The sequence below is a fragment of the Pseudophryne corroboree genome, chromosome 3, assembly GCF_028390025.1.
Source record: "Pseudophryne corroboree isolate aPseCor3 chromosome 3, aPseCor3.hap2, whole genome shotgun sequence".
Lineage (NCBI taxonomy): Eukaryota > Metazoa > Chordata > Amphibia > Anura > Myobatrachidae > Pseudophryne > Pseudophryne corroboree.
Genome location: NC_086446.1, coordinates 556,702,446 through 556,720,162, shown reverse-complemented (window position 1 = coordinate 556,720,162; position 17,717 = coordinate 556,702,446). Strand labels below are relative to the sequence as shown.

Here is a 17,717-nt window from a genome sequence, read left to right as displayed (position 1 = left end):
GCCGCTTATACACGTTACACCACAGAAGAGCAGCTTATACACGTTACACCACAGAAGAGCCGCTTATACACGTTACACCACAGAAGAGACGCTTATACACGTTACACCACAGAAGAGACGCTTATACACGTTACACCACAGAAGAGCCGCTTACACATGTTACACCACAGAAGAGACGCTTATACACGTTACACCACAGAAGAGCCGCTTACACATGTTACACCACAGAAGAGACGCTTATACACGTCACACCACAGAAGAGCCGCTTACACATGTTACACCACAGAAGAGACGCTTATACACGTCACACCACAGAAGAGCCGCTTATACACGTTACACCACAAAAGAGCCGCTTATACACGTCACACCACAGAAGAGACGCTTATACACGTTACACCACAGAAGAGACGCTTATACACGTCACACCACAGAAGAGACGCTTATACACGTTATGCCACAGAAGCGACGCTTATACACGTCACACCACAGAAGAGACGCTTATACACGTTATGCCACAGAAGCGACGCTTATACACGTCACACCACAGAAGAGACGCTTATACACGTTACACCACAGGAGAGACGCTTATACACGATATGCCACAGAAGAGACGCTTATACACGTTACACCACAGGAGAGCCCCTTATACACGTTACACCACAGGAGAGACGCTTATACACGTTATGCCACAGAAGAGACGATTATACACGTTACACCACAGGAGAGCCCCTTTGGGGGAGGGATGGAGCGGAGGGGAGAGAAGGCAAGAAGCTACTCACCAGTGTCTGTCAATAGCGGCTGTGGTCTCTCACATATTCCCAGATGCTGCGGCCAAACCTCTGCAACTTCTCCTGCGCTCCCTACAGCTGACAAACCAACCCAGCTCATCTGGCAGGTGAACGGCGGGCGGCAGTGAGGGGGAGGGGATAGGCAGTGAGCAGCTGTGATGAGCAGCGGGGGTGGGGCTGGGGGTGATGAGAGGTGAGTTGGGGTTGATGACTTTGATGAGCGGCGCTGGGGTTGATGACTTTGATAACTTAGTTGAGTCTGGTTGGTGGTGATGAGCGGCACCAGCGCTGAGCCGGGAGGGAGGGGGGGTGGTTGATGAGCGGCACTGGCGGTGAGCGGATGGGGTGATGAGCGGCACCAGCGGGGGTGGGGGAGGGTGATGAGCGGCATCAGCAGGGGTGGGGTGATAAGCGGCACCAGCGGTGGTGGGGGGGGGGGGTGATGAGCGGCACCAGCGGAGGTGGGGGGGTAATGAGCGGCACTGGCGGTGAGCGGATGGGGTGATAAGCGGCACCAGCGGGGGTGGGGGAGGGTGATGAGCGGCATCAGCGGGGGTGGGGTGATAAGCGGCACCAGCGGTGGTGGGGGGGGTGATGAGCGGCACCAGCGGGGGTGGGGTGATAAGCGGCACCAGCGGGGGTGGGGGGGTAATGAGCGGCACCAGTGGGGGGGGGGGGAGTGATGAGTGGCACCAATGGTGATGAATATCTTTCACAACAAAATTCTAACCAGGGTAAATGAGTTTGGGAACTCTAGTTCGGAAGAACAATATGTTATACAATCATTTGATAAATAGTTATTACCCTCTGGGAAATACCTGTAGGTGCAACTGTGTGCAGTTCAAGGATAACAGTGGCCATGGAATAAGTTCCTGTCTGGTTTGTGGTACCTCAATGAGAACATGCTGGGTACTGGAGAGCTGAATGAGAATACCACTCCTGTTATAGAAGGCACTGGCGGTGAGCAGGGTGGGGGTGACGAGCGGTGCTGGCGGGGGAGATGAGCGGAGCCGCGGGGGGGGGGGGGGGGTTGTTGAGCAGAGAAGCGGGTGATTAGCGGCACTGAGCGGGGGGTGAATGCAGCAGCGCCCATCGCTCTACTCAGCCGCCTGGTCAGGGGAGCAGAGGCGGACAGGGTCTCTTCGGCAGAAGTTCTGCAGAGGGTCTGGACTCTGGGTGGAAGAACAGACGTGCCCGGCGGGAGTAGCCAATGATCGGACAGCGAAAGTAGGCTGGTGAGTGCAATCATATTTGCATCAGTGACACAGGGGCGTGCTTTCATATGGGCTGAAAGCACGCCCCTGTCACTGAGGCACACACACTGGTGCCGCTTTCCTGTTTTTTTCAATGGGCTTTTACAGCCCTGTCCTTGGCCTCGCCCCCTGCCCGCCCCCCGCTTCCGGCCCTTTGTCATTATACACAGGAGGCACCGCTCTCGGTGCCTCTAAAAAATCTTTTAACCAGTTTTAAAATGTAGAAATGAGTACAATAATATAAAGCATATACATAGGACACAGAATATGTGTCATAAGTATCTTCTTTATATTATTCATGTAATCATTAATGACAGGGGAGAATGACAGGGGAGGCACTGCCTCCCCTGACTGCACGTCCCTGCTTTACACTATAGATGGATATAGGGATTCCTTATGATCGTGCATTGGTTAGTAATGAGGACTGTAGACCTTTACAAATTGGCATAATTTTTACTGCATATAAACTGCCCCAATCTCACCTCTTGGCGATACATCTAGTACAACATAATGTGAGTTCGGTGACCCAAGTTCTCTCTCCGAACCACTGGTCCAACTCTTTAGATTTATTGCTTGCTAGACCTATGGAGGGGGGGGAAAGGACTATTTCCTTATACTATAAGACTCTCCATGCTCCATTAGACAATGAAGTTATAACTATGGGACTCTCTTCTTGGAGAGCGACATTTCATCACATTACTATAGGCGAATTGTTAGGTCATTGTGTTATTCTCAATTCGTGCTTCCCTCGAGCATGTATAGGGAAATGTTCTATAATATTTACCATAATGGGTATTTTTCCCCCACCACAGGTTCACGATGGGATTGTCTGACACTGATAGGTGCCCTAAATGTGGTGCGTCCAATGCCAATTTTGTCCATTGTATGTGCGACTGTCCTTTGATACGGCAATTGTGGACAAAGGTTAACGATTTGCTTCTGCTTATCTAGTGAGTTACCTTCCACTACTGGCAGAATGGGCTATACTGGGTATTATAACTTTGACTACCCACCCAGCACAGAGCGAAAGTAAATAATTGTTACTGGTAATTTGAGTAGTTGCATGCAATTACATACTACTAATGTGGGCCAACACAACCTCCATCTCTCTCCCTATTTAGCAATAATTTATACTACAGTATGCCTTTTACATGGATTGGCTTGAAACTACTATACATAAAGAATCCAAGATGGCTTCCTTCTTTCACCTGTGGGAAGGCATTATAGATTCCGATACACATCTTGGTGTGAGACACATATTTTGTTGGAGAACACTCTGATTTCTTTGCCACTCTCAAGCTAAATTATACTCTATGTTTGGGTAATGGATCCAAGGTTGGGGGGGAGGGGTGGGGGGGCTGCCAACCATGCCTAGGTGGGGGAACAACATACTTTGTACTTATTTATAATATCTGCAATTTCTACTTTTCAAATGGTTTCTGCAGTTCCCTTCTGAATTGTTGCTTCCCTTACAGTATATGCGTAATTATTATACTGTTGATCTTTGTCCTACCATGTGATATGTCATGTACTGTATATGCTCTGATGAATAAGGAAATGTAAAAAAAACACAAATATTGTCTGCAATATAATATGCTACTAAGAGTGACAGAGCAGCCATCTGAAACCTTTGAGGTAAATGTGAAATAAAAACCTGGGAGGCAAGATGCATCTTCCATTACATGAGTCTGACTGTGAATAAGCCAAACTAGTGAAACTACTTTCTATAATTAAGAGCTGTGCTGGAAAAAAAGAGTACGGTGCTGTATGTCCTGTACTGGATTAAAGGTTGGAGATGGAAATAATGTTTCATCAAAGAGAGGTAGCCGGTACCACTGTACCTGCAGCTACAAATGCTGGATATTACCAGTTATTTATATAGCGCACACATATTCCACAGCGCTTTACAGAGAACATTTGGCCATTCACATCAGTCCCTGCGCCAGTGAAGATCACAATCTATATTCCCTACCACATGTACACGCACACACATTCACACTAGGGTTAAATTTTGTTGGGAGCAAATACACCTACCAGTATATTTTTGGAGTGTGGGAGGAAACCGGAGTACACGGAGGAAACAAACTCCACACAGTTAGGGCCATGGTGGAAATCGGACCCAGGGCCTCAGTGCTGTGAGGCAGTAATGCTAACCATTACACCGTCCATGCTCCATGTGTTTTATTGCATAACTAAGGGCACCTGTTTGCATTGGATACTCACTATGGGCCTGTTTTTGATTGTATGCAGTTCCACATATGGCCGCAAATAGCAATCTTAAGCAAACTGTGCATGCACCGGAGGAAATGTATGCATTATTGCGTATCTCTGGGTGATTCTGAGTGGGATGGATGGTGGGTGGATCTCTCCTTGCATAAAATTGGTGTTTCTGGGCAGCAAAGCTGCAGATACAGGGTGGTCTTCAGTATGCCGAATGTCGGGATCCCGGCGCACAGTATACCGGCGCCGGGATCCCGACACCCGGCATACCGACAGCTATTCTCCCTCGTGGGGGTCTACGACCCCCCTGGAGGGAGAATAAATAGCGTGGCGCGCGTAGCGCGCCACCGTGCCCGCAAGGGGCTCCTTTGCGCTCGCCACACTGTCGGTATGCCGGCAGTCGGGCTCCCGGCACCGGTATGCTGGTCGCCGGGAGCCCGGCCACCGGCATACCATACTACACCCGCAGATACATGCAGTCCCATGGGAGTGTTTTGTAGATAGCGTTATATGTTAGTCATGTGTATGGCAAAAGGAAGCTTGTTTCTGATTAATCTCTTGCTCCCAGCATAGGTCAGGTGCAAGTGCTGATACAGTTGCTACTTTGGATGGAAAAACAGTGGGTGGTGTGGCGGGTAGGGGCAGAGGCACACACGGGTGGGGGCAGAGGCATACTTTAGTGTTGAAGCTAAGCAAGCATACCTAGGGCCCTTTGTCATAGAGTCAGCCTGCAAACCTAACATACTAACATACAGCGGGCGGAGCTTGGCCTGTCATCTCAGGATTTACAGCACTGAGCAGGGCAGCATCACAGGCGGGATGGGGCAGAGAAGGAGGCAGATTATTCTCCTCAGCACCAGCATTTTGACTGCATCAATCTGGGGAAGCCCAGAGGTGTGGCCTGACAAAGATTGGCATTATTCTTTAAATTCCGTAGCAAAGCACGGGTATTCAGCTAGTATAATAATAATAATTAAAAAAAAGAAAATCATAGCTAGTTTTTTAATTATTCTATTAAATTGGCTATAATCAAATGAGGTCTTATAACCAATCAATAAAAATAATAAAATTATGCAGGTGGAGGAAGTGGGTGTGGGCAGTCGTTAACATTGTGCCTAGGGGCGCCCTCACCCGTAAATCCGCCCCTGGGTGTGGCTTCCCACTCAAAGCCATATAGATACATGCATTACAATAAGGTAGTATATCTGGCCATAAAACAGTGTATAATGTGTTCAATAAACACCTCAGAACACAGTTACAGTGTAATGGCTACTTTGATATTTGCAATCAAGATGTCCTGTGGCAGCACATAAATAAAATGGGATTTCTTAAAATTCCCCCCTATAAAACAGCTACCTAAAGTATCACACCATTCAGGTTTATAATTATTTATATCCTCTTATTCTTTGCTTATAGTCCATCCATTCAAATAACAATATGCAATGATAAGGGATAGGATATACTGAACATTATATAAATGATTATTTTGTGTTCTGATACACATTACTGAGAGCGGACAGGCCCATTCTAATGATGAATGTGTCCTATTACTGGCAACTGCATGCAGTAGTAATCATGTGGCCAAGAGCTTATGTAATGACAGCGTGACCCTCACATATCTGGAATATAGGGGAAGAGTAATCTTATCTGCCCTGGACTATAACATTTTACAGTGAGCACATCGCTTGTTTACATAGCAACATTACTATAGATCAGGGCTAGCCAAACCGGTCCTCAAGTTCTACCAACAGTTCATGTTTTCCAAGCCTCCTGGAGATCTGTAGAATTGTCAGTTAGGAATGAATGCAGCACATCTTAATTGGTAATGACTACACCTGTGCACCAGCTAGGTGATCTGGAAAATGTGAGCTGTTGGTAGACCTCGAGGACCGGTTTGGCCAGCTCTGCTATAGATTATTTGGAAATTAAACTGTTAGAACTCCAGCTACCGCCTCTAATATAGAGTTTAGCATTATATCACATGACTGTCTTTATTTTATTGGTATAACAGAAAACCCTAGCAAAACTAATACTACTAGGGTAAAATTAGCCTACTGCGTGTTCTCTTTACACAGCACTGGTCAATTGGACTCGGATATGCAGAAACCTTCAGTAAATTGATTACAAAGGCCCATATAATATAAAGTACATACTTGCTCAGCCTCCACAGGACTGGCCAAGAGACTTCCCGAAAATCATGTGGCACTCCTGGCCCTCTGGAAAAGTGGGCAGGTCTCCCACATCCAGCTTACCCCCACCCCCACTCCCTGTTTCCCCCATACCCACCGCTCAGCTCCACTCACAGAGGAAAAATGGGTGAGGCAATGATGCATTTCGCTTTGAATGGAGTCATCATACCCCCGCTCCTGCTTTACAATGCCGATAATGTGGGAGGTGGGGCCATGATGACTCAATTACCTCTCCGTGCCCCAGACCCTATTTCACGACCATGCCCCGCCTGTTGTGTGACTCGGCTGCTTCCTCCTGGAGAGAGCAGCAATACGTCAGCAAGTAGTATAAAGTAGTGTAAATAGAGTGACACATAATAAACTGTAAGCATGCCTCTATAAAATTGTTCTTGAGTCATACATAAAATACTACAGGGGCCCACTTTAGCTGGTATATAGCACGCAGTGGATCTTTTGTCAGTTTTCAGGTAGCCCAAGCCTTCTGCATAGTCAAATGCTTTTTACTTGGAACTGTTTGGCAGGCCGAGAGACAGGCTGTGTATCTGCAACCCTGGTATTGCTTTGGATATTTTTATTTTATAGTATAGGTGCAGAACCAATTCTGGCAGAGATGCGCTTGCTCATCCTGAGAGCATGGGTGACGTAAGCCCCCAGGGGAACACTGCAAGAATGAAGGTAAGTAAAGCAATATTTGCCTCATTTTACAATTAGAAAGAGGAGGATCGGTAGGAAACCATCTAAAGCAGGGGGTCAACATGCGGCCATCCAGCTGCTACATATCCCAGCATGCTCTGCCAAAGATTTGCTTTTAGGGCATGCAAGAACTGTGTCAGGGCATGCTAGGATATGTAGTTCCACAGCAGCTGAATGGCCACATGTTGAATATAGCTGTTTTAAAAAGTGGACAAGTTGCCCATAGCAACCTATCAACTTCTAGCTAACATTTATCACGTAGATGCTATACAAAGATATGTAGAAGCTGATTGGTTTCTAGGGGTCTATTTACTAAGCCTTGGATGGAGATAAAGTCAGTGGAGATAAAGTACCAGCCAATCAACTCCTGTCATTTTTCAAACACAGCCTGTGACATGGCAGTTAGGAGCCGATTGGCTGGTATTTTATCTCCAGCGACTGTATCTCCTTCCAAGACTTAGTAAATAGACCCCTAAACTGTAATTTTTCATACACAGCCTGTAACATGACAATTACTGTAGGAGCTGATTGGTTGGTACTTTATCTCTCTCTACTTTCTTTTTCTCCAAGGGGCCTATTTATCACCATCCAGGATGCGGATGACACAGAGGCAGAACTCTGGGAGGCAACGGAGTCATCTACCGCCGGGCTCCTGCTCTGAAGGGGGGGGCACCTCTCCTCCCATTCTGTGACATCATTCAATTAAGTTAATTTATAGCCACCGCTATCTTTTCAGTGGCTGACTTCCTCACTGGTCCCTGCACCTTATACCTCACACCCTTTTTATTATAGATACAAATTTTTATAAGTGTCATACCCAGGATTAGAACCCACGCCCTGTTACACTGGAAGCAGGTACCTTACTGATGGAGCTATTTGCTCCTGTATAGGAAGCATGAGAATTCTGACTATATGAAGTTACTTCTCTGACAATTACACTTAACTTCACATAGTTAGAATGCTCCTGATTCCTATACAGGAGCAAATAGCTCCATCAGTAAAGTGTCTGCTGCCAGTGTAACAGGTCATGGCTTCTAATCCTGGGTAGAAATGTGTGAGTTAAAATAAAAGACAATTAAATGTATATATACACAGTACTGTATATACATTTTTATTTCAGAACAACCCGTATAATATATATATATATATATATATATATAAATTTAGGGGGGTCACCAATATTTATCTTGCCTCCGGGCACCTGGGATAAACTTACGCCACTGGGATGACAGGTGATAAAATCGCCTCAACTCGCAATGCGATAACTGACTACTTAGCAGGGATGTATCAATTATCGCGTGCAGGGACAGAGCTTGTGGTCAAACTCTGTCCCTGCGATGCCTCTGCGCAGCATCATCTGGGTATTTTTCTGAAAAAATACCCCGCTGTCCTGCTGCGCATGCGTTGCCCCTGCTGACATTGCCACTACCGCCACCGTCCGGTTGACCCCCCCCGTCGTGACTACCCCCACATGCCGTGGACCCTCCCAGAAGATCAATATACTCACCTGTCCAGGGAGTCCATCCGCGCTGCTCCAGGAGGTTGCCGGGCACCGGGTCCTTTTTACCTGTACTGTGACCCCCAGTGCTGTAAAGTGCGCTGCCATTTTGCATCGTCACTTTACTGCACCGGGGTCACAGCACAGCATATGGGGGACCCGGCGTTCCGGCAGCGCTCACCGGAGCAGCGGACACTGGCTCCCTGGACAGGTGAGTATGTTTTTTTTTTTTTTACTTGTTTTTTTTTTTACACTGTGATCAGCTTGTGTGTCCATCGGACACACAGAGCTAATCACAGGAGCCCAGTCTCCGCTCAGCTTTCTCTGCCAGGGGCAGAGAAAGCTGGGCAAAAGGGTGCTTATCGCAGTGCTGCCCTGTGAACTCGCCAGCCTGAGCTGTCGAGATTATCACAGGGCACACTGCAGTATTTTTTCACTTTTATTTTTTGTCAATTTGGTCACATCACATTTCCCATTATAAGTATGGGGAATGCGATGTGGGTTACTAAAAAAAGGTTAATTAAAGGGTTTGGAGCAGTTTTTCATGAAAACTGCTCCAAATGCCCTTTAATACATTCAGGTGATACTTAACATAATTTTTCACATTATTTTAGTAAAAATAATTTTAATAAAAAGTAGAGATGAGCGCCTGAAATTTTTCGGGTTTTGTGTTTTGGTTTTGGGTTCGGTTCCGCGGCCGTGTTTTGGGTTCGAACGCGTTTTGGCAAAACCTCACCGAATTTTTTTTGTCGGATTCGGGTGTGTTTTGGATTCGGGTGTTTTTTTCAAAAAACACTAAAAAACAGCTTAAATCATAGAATTTGGGGGTCATTTTGATCCCAAAGTATTATTAACCTCAAAAACCATAATTTACACTCATTTTCAGTCTATTCTGAATACCTCACACCTCACAATATTATTTTTAGTCCTAAAATTTGCACCGAGGTCGCTGTGTGAGTAAGATAAGCGACCCTAGTGGCCGACACAAACACCGGGCCCATCTAGGAGTGGCACTGCAGTGTCACGCAGGATGTCCCTTCCAAAAAACCCTCCCCAAACAGCACATGACGCAAAGAAAAAAAGAGGCGCAATGAGGTAGCTGTGTGAGTAAGATTAGCGACCCTAGTGGCCGACACAAACACCGGGCCCATCTAGGAGTGGCACTGCAGTGTCACGCAGGATGGCCCTTCCAAAAAACCCTCCCCAAACAGCACATGACGCAAAGAAAAAAAGAGGCGCAATGAGGTAGCTGTGTGAGTAAGATTAGCGACCCTAGTGGCCGACACAAACACCGGGCCCATCTAGGAGTGTCACTGCAGTGTCACGCAGGATGTCCCTTCCAAAAAACCCTCCCCAAACAGCACATGACGCAAAGAAAAAAAGAGGCGCAATGAGGTAGCTGTGTGAGTAAGATTAGCGACCCTAGTGGCCGACACAAACACCGGGCCCATCTAGGAGTGGCACTGCAGTGTCACGCAGGATGTCCCTTCCAAAAAACCCTCCCCAAACAGCACATGACGCAAAGAAAAAAAGAGGCGCAATGAGGTAGCTGACTGTGTGAGTAAGATTAGCGACCCTAGTGGCCGACACAAACACCGGGCCCATCTAGGAGTGGCACTGCAGTGTCACGCAGGATGTCCCTTCCAAAAAACCCTCCCCAATCAGCACATGATGCAAAGAAAAAGAAAAGAAAAAAGAGGTGCAAGATGGAATTGTCCTTGGGCCCTCCCACCCACCCTTATGTTGTATAAACAAAACAGGACATGCACACTTTAACCAACCCATCATTTCAGTGACAGGGTCTGCCACACGACTGTGACTGATATTACGGGTTGGTTTGGACCCCCCCCAAAAAAGAAGCAATTAATCTCTCCTTGCACAAACTGGCTCTACAGAGGCAAGATGTCCACCTCATCTTCACCCTCCGATATATCACCGTGTACATCCCCCTCCTCACAGATTATCAATTCGTCCCCACTGGAATCCACCATCTCAGCTCCCTGTGTACTTTGTGGAGGCAATTGCTGCTGGTCAATGTCTCCGCGGAGGAATTGATTATAATTCATTTTAATGAACATCATCTTCTCCACATTTTCTGGATGTAACCTCGTACGCCGATTGCTGACAAGGTGAGCGGCGGCACTAAACACTCTTTCGGAGTACACACTTGTGGGAGGGCAACTTAGGTAGAATAAAGCCAGTTTGTGCAAGGGCCTCCAAATTGCCTCTTTTTCCTGCCAGTATAAGTACGGACTGTGTGACGTGCCTACTTGGATGCGGTCACTCATATAATCCTCCACCATTCTATCAATGTTGAGAGAATCATATGCAGTGACAGTAGACGACATGTCCGTAATCGTTGTCAGGTCCTTCAGTCCGGACCAGATGTCAGCATCAGCAGTCGCTCCAGACTGCCCTGCATCACCGCCAGCGGGTGGGCTCGGAATTCTGAGCCTTTTCCTCGCACCCCCAGTTGCGGGAGAATGTGAAGGAGGAGATGTTGACAGGTCGCGTTCCGCTTGACTTGACAATTTTGTCACCAGCAGGTCTTTCAACCCCAGCAGACTTGTGTCTGCCGGAAAGAGAGATACAAGGTAGGCTTTAAATCTAGGATCGAGCACGGTGGCCAAAATGTAGTGCTCTGATTTCAACAGATTGACCACCCGTGAATCCTTGTTAAGCGAATTAAGGGCTCCATCCACAAGTCCCACATGCCTAGCGGAATCGCTCCGTGTTAGCTCCTCCTTCAATGTCTCCAGCTTCTTCTGCAAAAGCCTGATGAGGGGAATGACCTGACTCAGGCTGGCAGTGTCTGAACTGACTTCACGTGTGGCAAGTTCAAAGGGCATCAGAACCTTGCACAACGTTGAAATCATTCTCCACTGCGCTTGAGACAGGTGCATTCCACCTACTATATCGTGCTCAATTGTATAGGCTTGAATGGCCTTTTGCTGCTCCTCCAACCTCTGAAGCATATAGAGGGTTGAATTCCACCTCGTTACCACTTCTTGCTTCAGATGATGGCAGGGCAGGTTCAGTAGTTTTTGGTGGTGCTCCAGTCTTCTGTACGTGGTGCCTGTACGCCGAAAGTGTCCCGCAATTCTTCTGGCCACCGACAGCATCTCTTGCACGCCCCTGTCGTTTTTAAAAAAATTCTGCACCACCAAATTCAAGGTATGTGCAAAACATGGGACGTGCTGGAATTTGCCCATATTTAATGCACACACAATATTGCTGGCGTTGTCCGATGCCACAAATCCACAGGAGAGTCCAATTGGGGTAAGCCATTCCGCGATGATCTTCCTCAGTTGCCGTAAGAGGTTTTCAGCTGTGTGCGTATTCTGGAAAGCGGTGATACAAAGCGTAGCCTGCCTAGGAAAGAGTTGGCGTTTGCGAGATGCTGCTACTGGTGCCGCCGCTGCTGTTCTTGCGGCGGGAGTCCATACATCTACCCAGTGGGCTGTCACAGTCATATAGTCCTGACCCTGCCCTGCTCCACTTGTCCACATGTCCGTGGTTAAGTGGACATTGGGTACAACTGCATTTTTTAGGACACTGGTGAGTCTTTTTCTGACGTCCGTGTACATTCTCGGTATCGCCTGCCTAGAGAAGTGGAACCTAGATGGTATTTGGTAACGGGGGCACACTGCCTCAATAAATTGTCTAGTTCCCTGTGAACTAACGGCGGATACCGGACGCACGTCTAACACCAACATAGTTGTCAAGGCCTCAGTTATCCGCTTTGCAGTAGGATGACTGCTGTGATATTTCATCTTCCTCGCAAAGGACTGTTGAACAGTCAATTGCTTACTGGAAGTAGTACAAGTGGGCTTACGACTTCCCCTCTGGGATGACCATCGACTCCCAGCGGCAACAACAGCAGCGCCAGCAGCAGTAGGCGTTACACGCAAGGATGCATCGGAGGAATCCCAGGCAGGAGAGGACTCGTCAGAATTGCCAGTGACATGGCCTGCAGGACTATTGGCATTCCTGGGGAAGGAGGAAATTGACACTGAGGGAGTTGGTGGGGTGGTTTGCGTGAGCTTGGTTACAAGAGGAAGGGATTTACTGGTCAGTGGACTGCTTCCGCTGTCACCCAAAGTTTTTGAACTTGTCACTGACTTATTATGAATGCGCTGCAGGTGACGTATAAGGGAGGATGTTCCGAGGTGGTTAACGTCCTTACCCCTACTTATTACAGCTTGACAAAGGGAACACACGGCTTGACACCTGTTGTCCGCATTTCTGGTGAAATACCTCCACACCGAAGAGCTGATTTTTTTGGTATTTTCACCTGGCATGTCAACGGCCATATTCCTCCCACGGACAACAGGTGTCTCCCCGGGTGCCTGACTTAAACAAACCACCTCACCATCAGAATCCTCCTGGTCAATTTCCTCCCCAGCGCCAGCAACACCCATATCCTCCTCATCCTGGTGTACTTCAACACTGACATCTTCAATCTGACTATCAGGAACTGTACTGCGGGTGCTCCTTCCAGCACTTGCAGGGGGCGTGCAAATGGTGGAAGGTGCATGCTCTTCACGTCCAGTGTTGGGAAGGTCAGGCATCGCAACCGACACAATTGGACTCTCCTTGTGGATTTGGGATTTCGAAGAATGCACAGTTCTTTGCTGTGCTGCTTTTGCCAGCTTGAGTCTTTTCATTTTTCTAGCGAGAGGCTGAGTGCTTCCATCCTCATGTGAAGCTGAACCACTAGCCATGAACATAGGCCAGGGCCTCAGCCGTTCCTTGCCACTCCGTGTGGTAAATGGCATATTGGCAAGTTTACGCTTCTCCTCCGACAATTTTATTTTAGGTTTTGGAGTCCTTTTTTTTCTGATATTTGGTGTTTTGGATTTGACATGCTCTGTACTATGACATTGGGCATCGGCCTTGGCAGACGACGTTGCTGGCATTTCATCGTCTCGGCCATGACTAGTGGCAGCAGCTTCAGCACGAGGTGGAAGTGGATCTTGATCTTTCCCTAATTTTGGAACCTCAACATTTTTGTTCTCCATATTTTAATAGGCACAACTAAAAGGCACCTCAGGTAAACAATGGAGATGGATACTAGTATACAATTATGGACTGCCTGCCGACTGCAGACACAGAGGTAGCCACAGCCGTGAACTACCGTACTGTACTGTGTCTGCAGCTAATATAGACTGGTTGATAAAGAGAAGATGTCTATGTAACTATGTATGTATAAAGAAGACTGAAAAAAATCCACGGTTAGGTGGTATACAATTATGGACGGACTGCCTGCCGAGTGCAGACACAGAGGTAGCCACAGCCGTGAACTACCGTACTGTACTGTGTCTGCAGCTAATATAGACTGGTTGATAAAGAGAAGATGTCTATGTAACTATGTATGTATAAAGAAGAATGAAAAAAAACCACGGTTAGGTGGTATACAATTATGGACGGACTGCCTGCCGAGTGCAGACACAGAGGTAGCCACAGCCGTGAACTACCGTACTGTACTGTGTCTGCAGCTAATATAGACTGGTTGATAAAGAGAAGATGTCTATGTAACTATGTATGTATAAAGAAGAATGAAAAAAATCCACAGTTAGGTGGTATTACAATTATGGACGGACTGCCTGCCGAGTGCAGAGACACAGAGGTAGCCACAGCCGTGAACTACCGTACTGTGTCTGCTGCGACTGGATGATAAATGATATAAAAAATATATATATATCACTACTGCAGCCGGACAGGTATATATTATATATTATATAATGACGGACCTGCTGGACACTGTCTGTCAGCAGAATGAGTTTTATTTTTATAGAATAAAAAAAAAAAAACACACAAGTGAAGTCACACGACGAGTGTTTAACTTTTTCAGGCAATCACAATATAAGTATACTACTAACTATACTGGTGGTCAGTGTGGTCAGGTCACTGGTCAGTCACACTGGCAGTGGCACTCCTGCAGCAAAAGTGTGCACTGTTTAATTTTAATATAATATGTACTCCTGGCTCCTGCTATAACCTATAACTGGCACTGCAGTAGTGCTCCCCAGTCTCCCCCACAATTATAAGCTGTGTGAGCTGAGCAGTCAGACAGATATATAATATATATAGATGATGCAGCACACTGGCCTGAGCCTGAGCAGTGCACACAGATATGGTATGTGACTGACTGAGTCACTGTGTGTATCGCTTTTTTCAGGCAGAGAACGGATATATTAAATAAACTGCACTGTGTGTCTGGTGGTCACTCACTATATAATATATTATGTACTCCTGGCTCCTGCTATAACCTATAACTGGCACTGCAGTAGTGCTCCCCAGTCTCCCCCACAATTATAAGCTGTGTGAGCTGAGCAGTCAGACAGATATATATAATATTATATATAGATAATAGATGATGCAGCACACTGGCCTGAGCCTGAGCAGTGCACACAGATATGGTATGTGACTGACTGAGTCACTGTGTGTATCGCTTTTTTCAGGCAGAGAACGGATATATTAAATAAACTGCACTGTGTGTCTGGTGGTCACTCACTATATAATATATTATGTACTCCTGGCTCCTGCTATAACCTATAACTGGCACTGCAGTAGTGCTCCCCAGTCTCCCCCACAATTATAAGCTGTGTGAGCTGAGCAGTCAGACAGATATATATAATATTATATATAGATAATAGATGATGCAGCACACTGGCCTGAGCCTGAGCAGTGCACACAGATATGGTATGTGACTGACTGAGTCACTGTGTATATCGCTTTTTTCAGGCAGAGAACGGATATATTAAATAAACTGCACTGTGTGTCTGGTGGTCACTCACTATATAATATATTATGTACTCCTGGCTCCTGCTATAACCTATAACTGGCACTGCAGTAGTGCTCCCCAGTCTCCCCCACAATTATAAGCTGTGTGAGCTGAGCAGTCAGACAGATATATATAATATTATATATAGATAATAGATGATGCAGCACACTGGCCTGAGCCTGAGCAGTGCACACAGATATGGTATGTGACTGAGTCACTGTGTGCTGTGTATCGCTTTTTTCAGGCAGAGAACGGATTATAAAGTAAACTGCACTGTCCTCACTAGTAAACTCTCTCCACTCAGTCTCTACACTTCTACAGTAACAGTACTCCTCCTAGTCAGCTCCAGTAAATCTCTCTCAGTCTCTTATAATCTAAATGGAGAGGACGCCAGCCACGTCCTCACCCTATCAATCTCAATGCACGTGTGAAAATGGCGGCGACGCGCGGCTCCTTATATAGAATCCGAGTCTCGCGATAGAATCCGAGCCTCGCGAGAATCCGACAGCGTCATGATGACGTTCGGGCGCGCTCGGGTTAACCGAGCAAGGCGGGAAGATCCGAGTCTGCTCGGACCCGTGAAAAAAACCATGAAGTTCTGGCGGGTTCGGATTCAGAGAAACCGAACCCGCTCATCTCTAATAAAAAGACCCCGAAGCTTTGACAGATCATATTCCTTTTTTTTTTTTAAATTTCGTTTTATGTATTATATGTGTATGTATCTTTCAACAGTTTCTTTACATGTATCATGATTCCTTCATGGCTCTGTTTCAAAGTACTTAGGCCATTGTAGGTTCCTATATAATCTCCATAATCTTTACTGTATGCATTTTACATGCTGTCATTTTCTGTTGCATCATTTTATGCTGCAATTTGCTAGAAGAAATCATTACTAGTTAAAATAGCAGCATACTAATTAATATTCAGTTTGGAACTTACTTAATTACTTTGTAGATCTTCTCTCTGGGAGAAGCCCATAGAGGAGACACTGGTAACCACTTGGAGGGGTGGGATCGGGCTGCCACATCATTAGACCCCGGACCTCCCTGTGGGCAAATGCAGTGATTCGAGGGTCCGCAATCAGAAGATGGGGCTTCATGGCGCAATTTGCATAATTAAGCCCCACCCCATCCACCTGGTGCCGCAATTACAGCGATTTTCTCCCTCTCATGTCCACTTCATTAGGAAGGGTGGTGATGCGGGTGAGTCACCCACTCCTCCAGGAGTGCGGGGGAAGCCCCAAACAATCTGGAGTCTCCTGCAACTTCTGGGAGGGTAGGCATGTATAAGTTGGAATCCATAGGCTGCAAAAGTGCCTAATGCAGGAGATGTCACATTACCTGCAGAAGGCTACTTTGCGCTGCAGATTGCAGTCCCCATTATTATCAATAGGGACAACGATCTGACTACTATGGCCCTGTTATTTTACACCATCTTCTTATGTGTAAACCACTTTATTTTACTAGCAGGAAAGAGAACTTCAGATACCTCTCCCGCAGTCTCTGGCCAGCTCCCAAATCTGACGCTTTCTTTGGAGGAGTCTCTCCTCCTCCAATATGCTGGGGAAGTAACTGTTGCTACCGCTGTCCCTGTGTGTTAAATTTAGTACATAGGGGGGATATTTTTATTCAAAATGAAAATATCCATTGTGATATTAATAATCACGGGAGTGCCACAATTGTTAATACCGAGGCCACACGGAGATGCAAGTGGGATATGACCACATTCTATAAACAAAAAGATATAGGCACTACACATACATCAAATACACATATTACAAATACAATCTCTGTCACTACTTACCAATGAGCTGCCCAACTGGGGTAATGAAGGGGTCTTTAACAGTTTTGCCAAAAGCCATGATTGTATTGTGATCCAGATCCTGCAGTCATTAAACTCCCACGAGATAATTTTCACAGTACAAAAAAAAAAAAAAGAAGAAGAAGGGTTAATCCACTGGTTTTAGTGCGGAGTTTGGAATTTCCATATCCATTCAGTCTGAAGAGAAGTGTGCTTATCAGAAAGTTACCTGCTCAGGAGAAGAGGCGGGGGAGGATATGGGTGTAACAGAAACCTTGGAAGCAGTTCCAGGTAACACACAGTGAGTGGACTGTGACTGTCACGTGGGAATGTTCTGTGCTCTGATAACTACAGGCAAGTTCAGCAATCTTTTCCCCACAAGAAGACATTACAAGGGTGTGGGAAAAACCTGACAAACAATACCTCATGATTGTTATGTTTCTGAAAAGACTAAAAAGGATTCATTGTAGTTGCTTTCTTCTACAGTTG

The 17,717-nt window shown here is 46.4% G+C and overlaps 1 protein-coding gene across 1 annotated transcript in view; it reads right to left on the bottom strand.

Annotated features, from left to right (window-relative positions):
• TOM1L1 (target of myb1 like 1 membrane trafficking protein) overlaps positions 1–17,453 on the bottom strand; it is a 319,221-nt gene extending 301,768 nt beyond the window's left edge. The window contains exon 1 of the mRNA XM_063961262.1: positions 17,232–17,453. Coding sequence (XP_063817332.1) covers positions 17,232–17,289 — 58 coding nt within the window. The 5' untranslated portion in view covers positions 17,290–17,453. The remainder of the gene's footprint in view (positions 1–17,231) is intronic.
• Between the last annotated feature and the right edge of the window lie 264 nt (positions 17,454–17,717).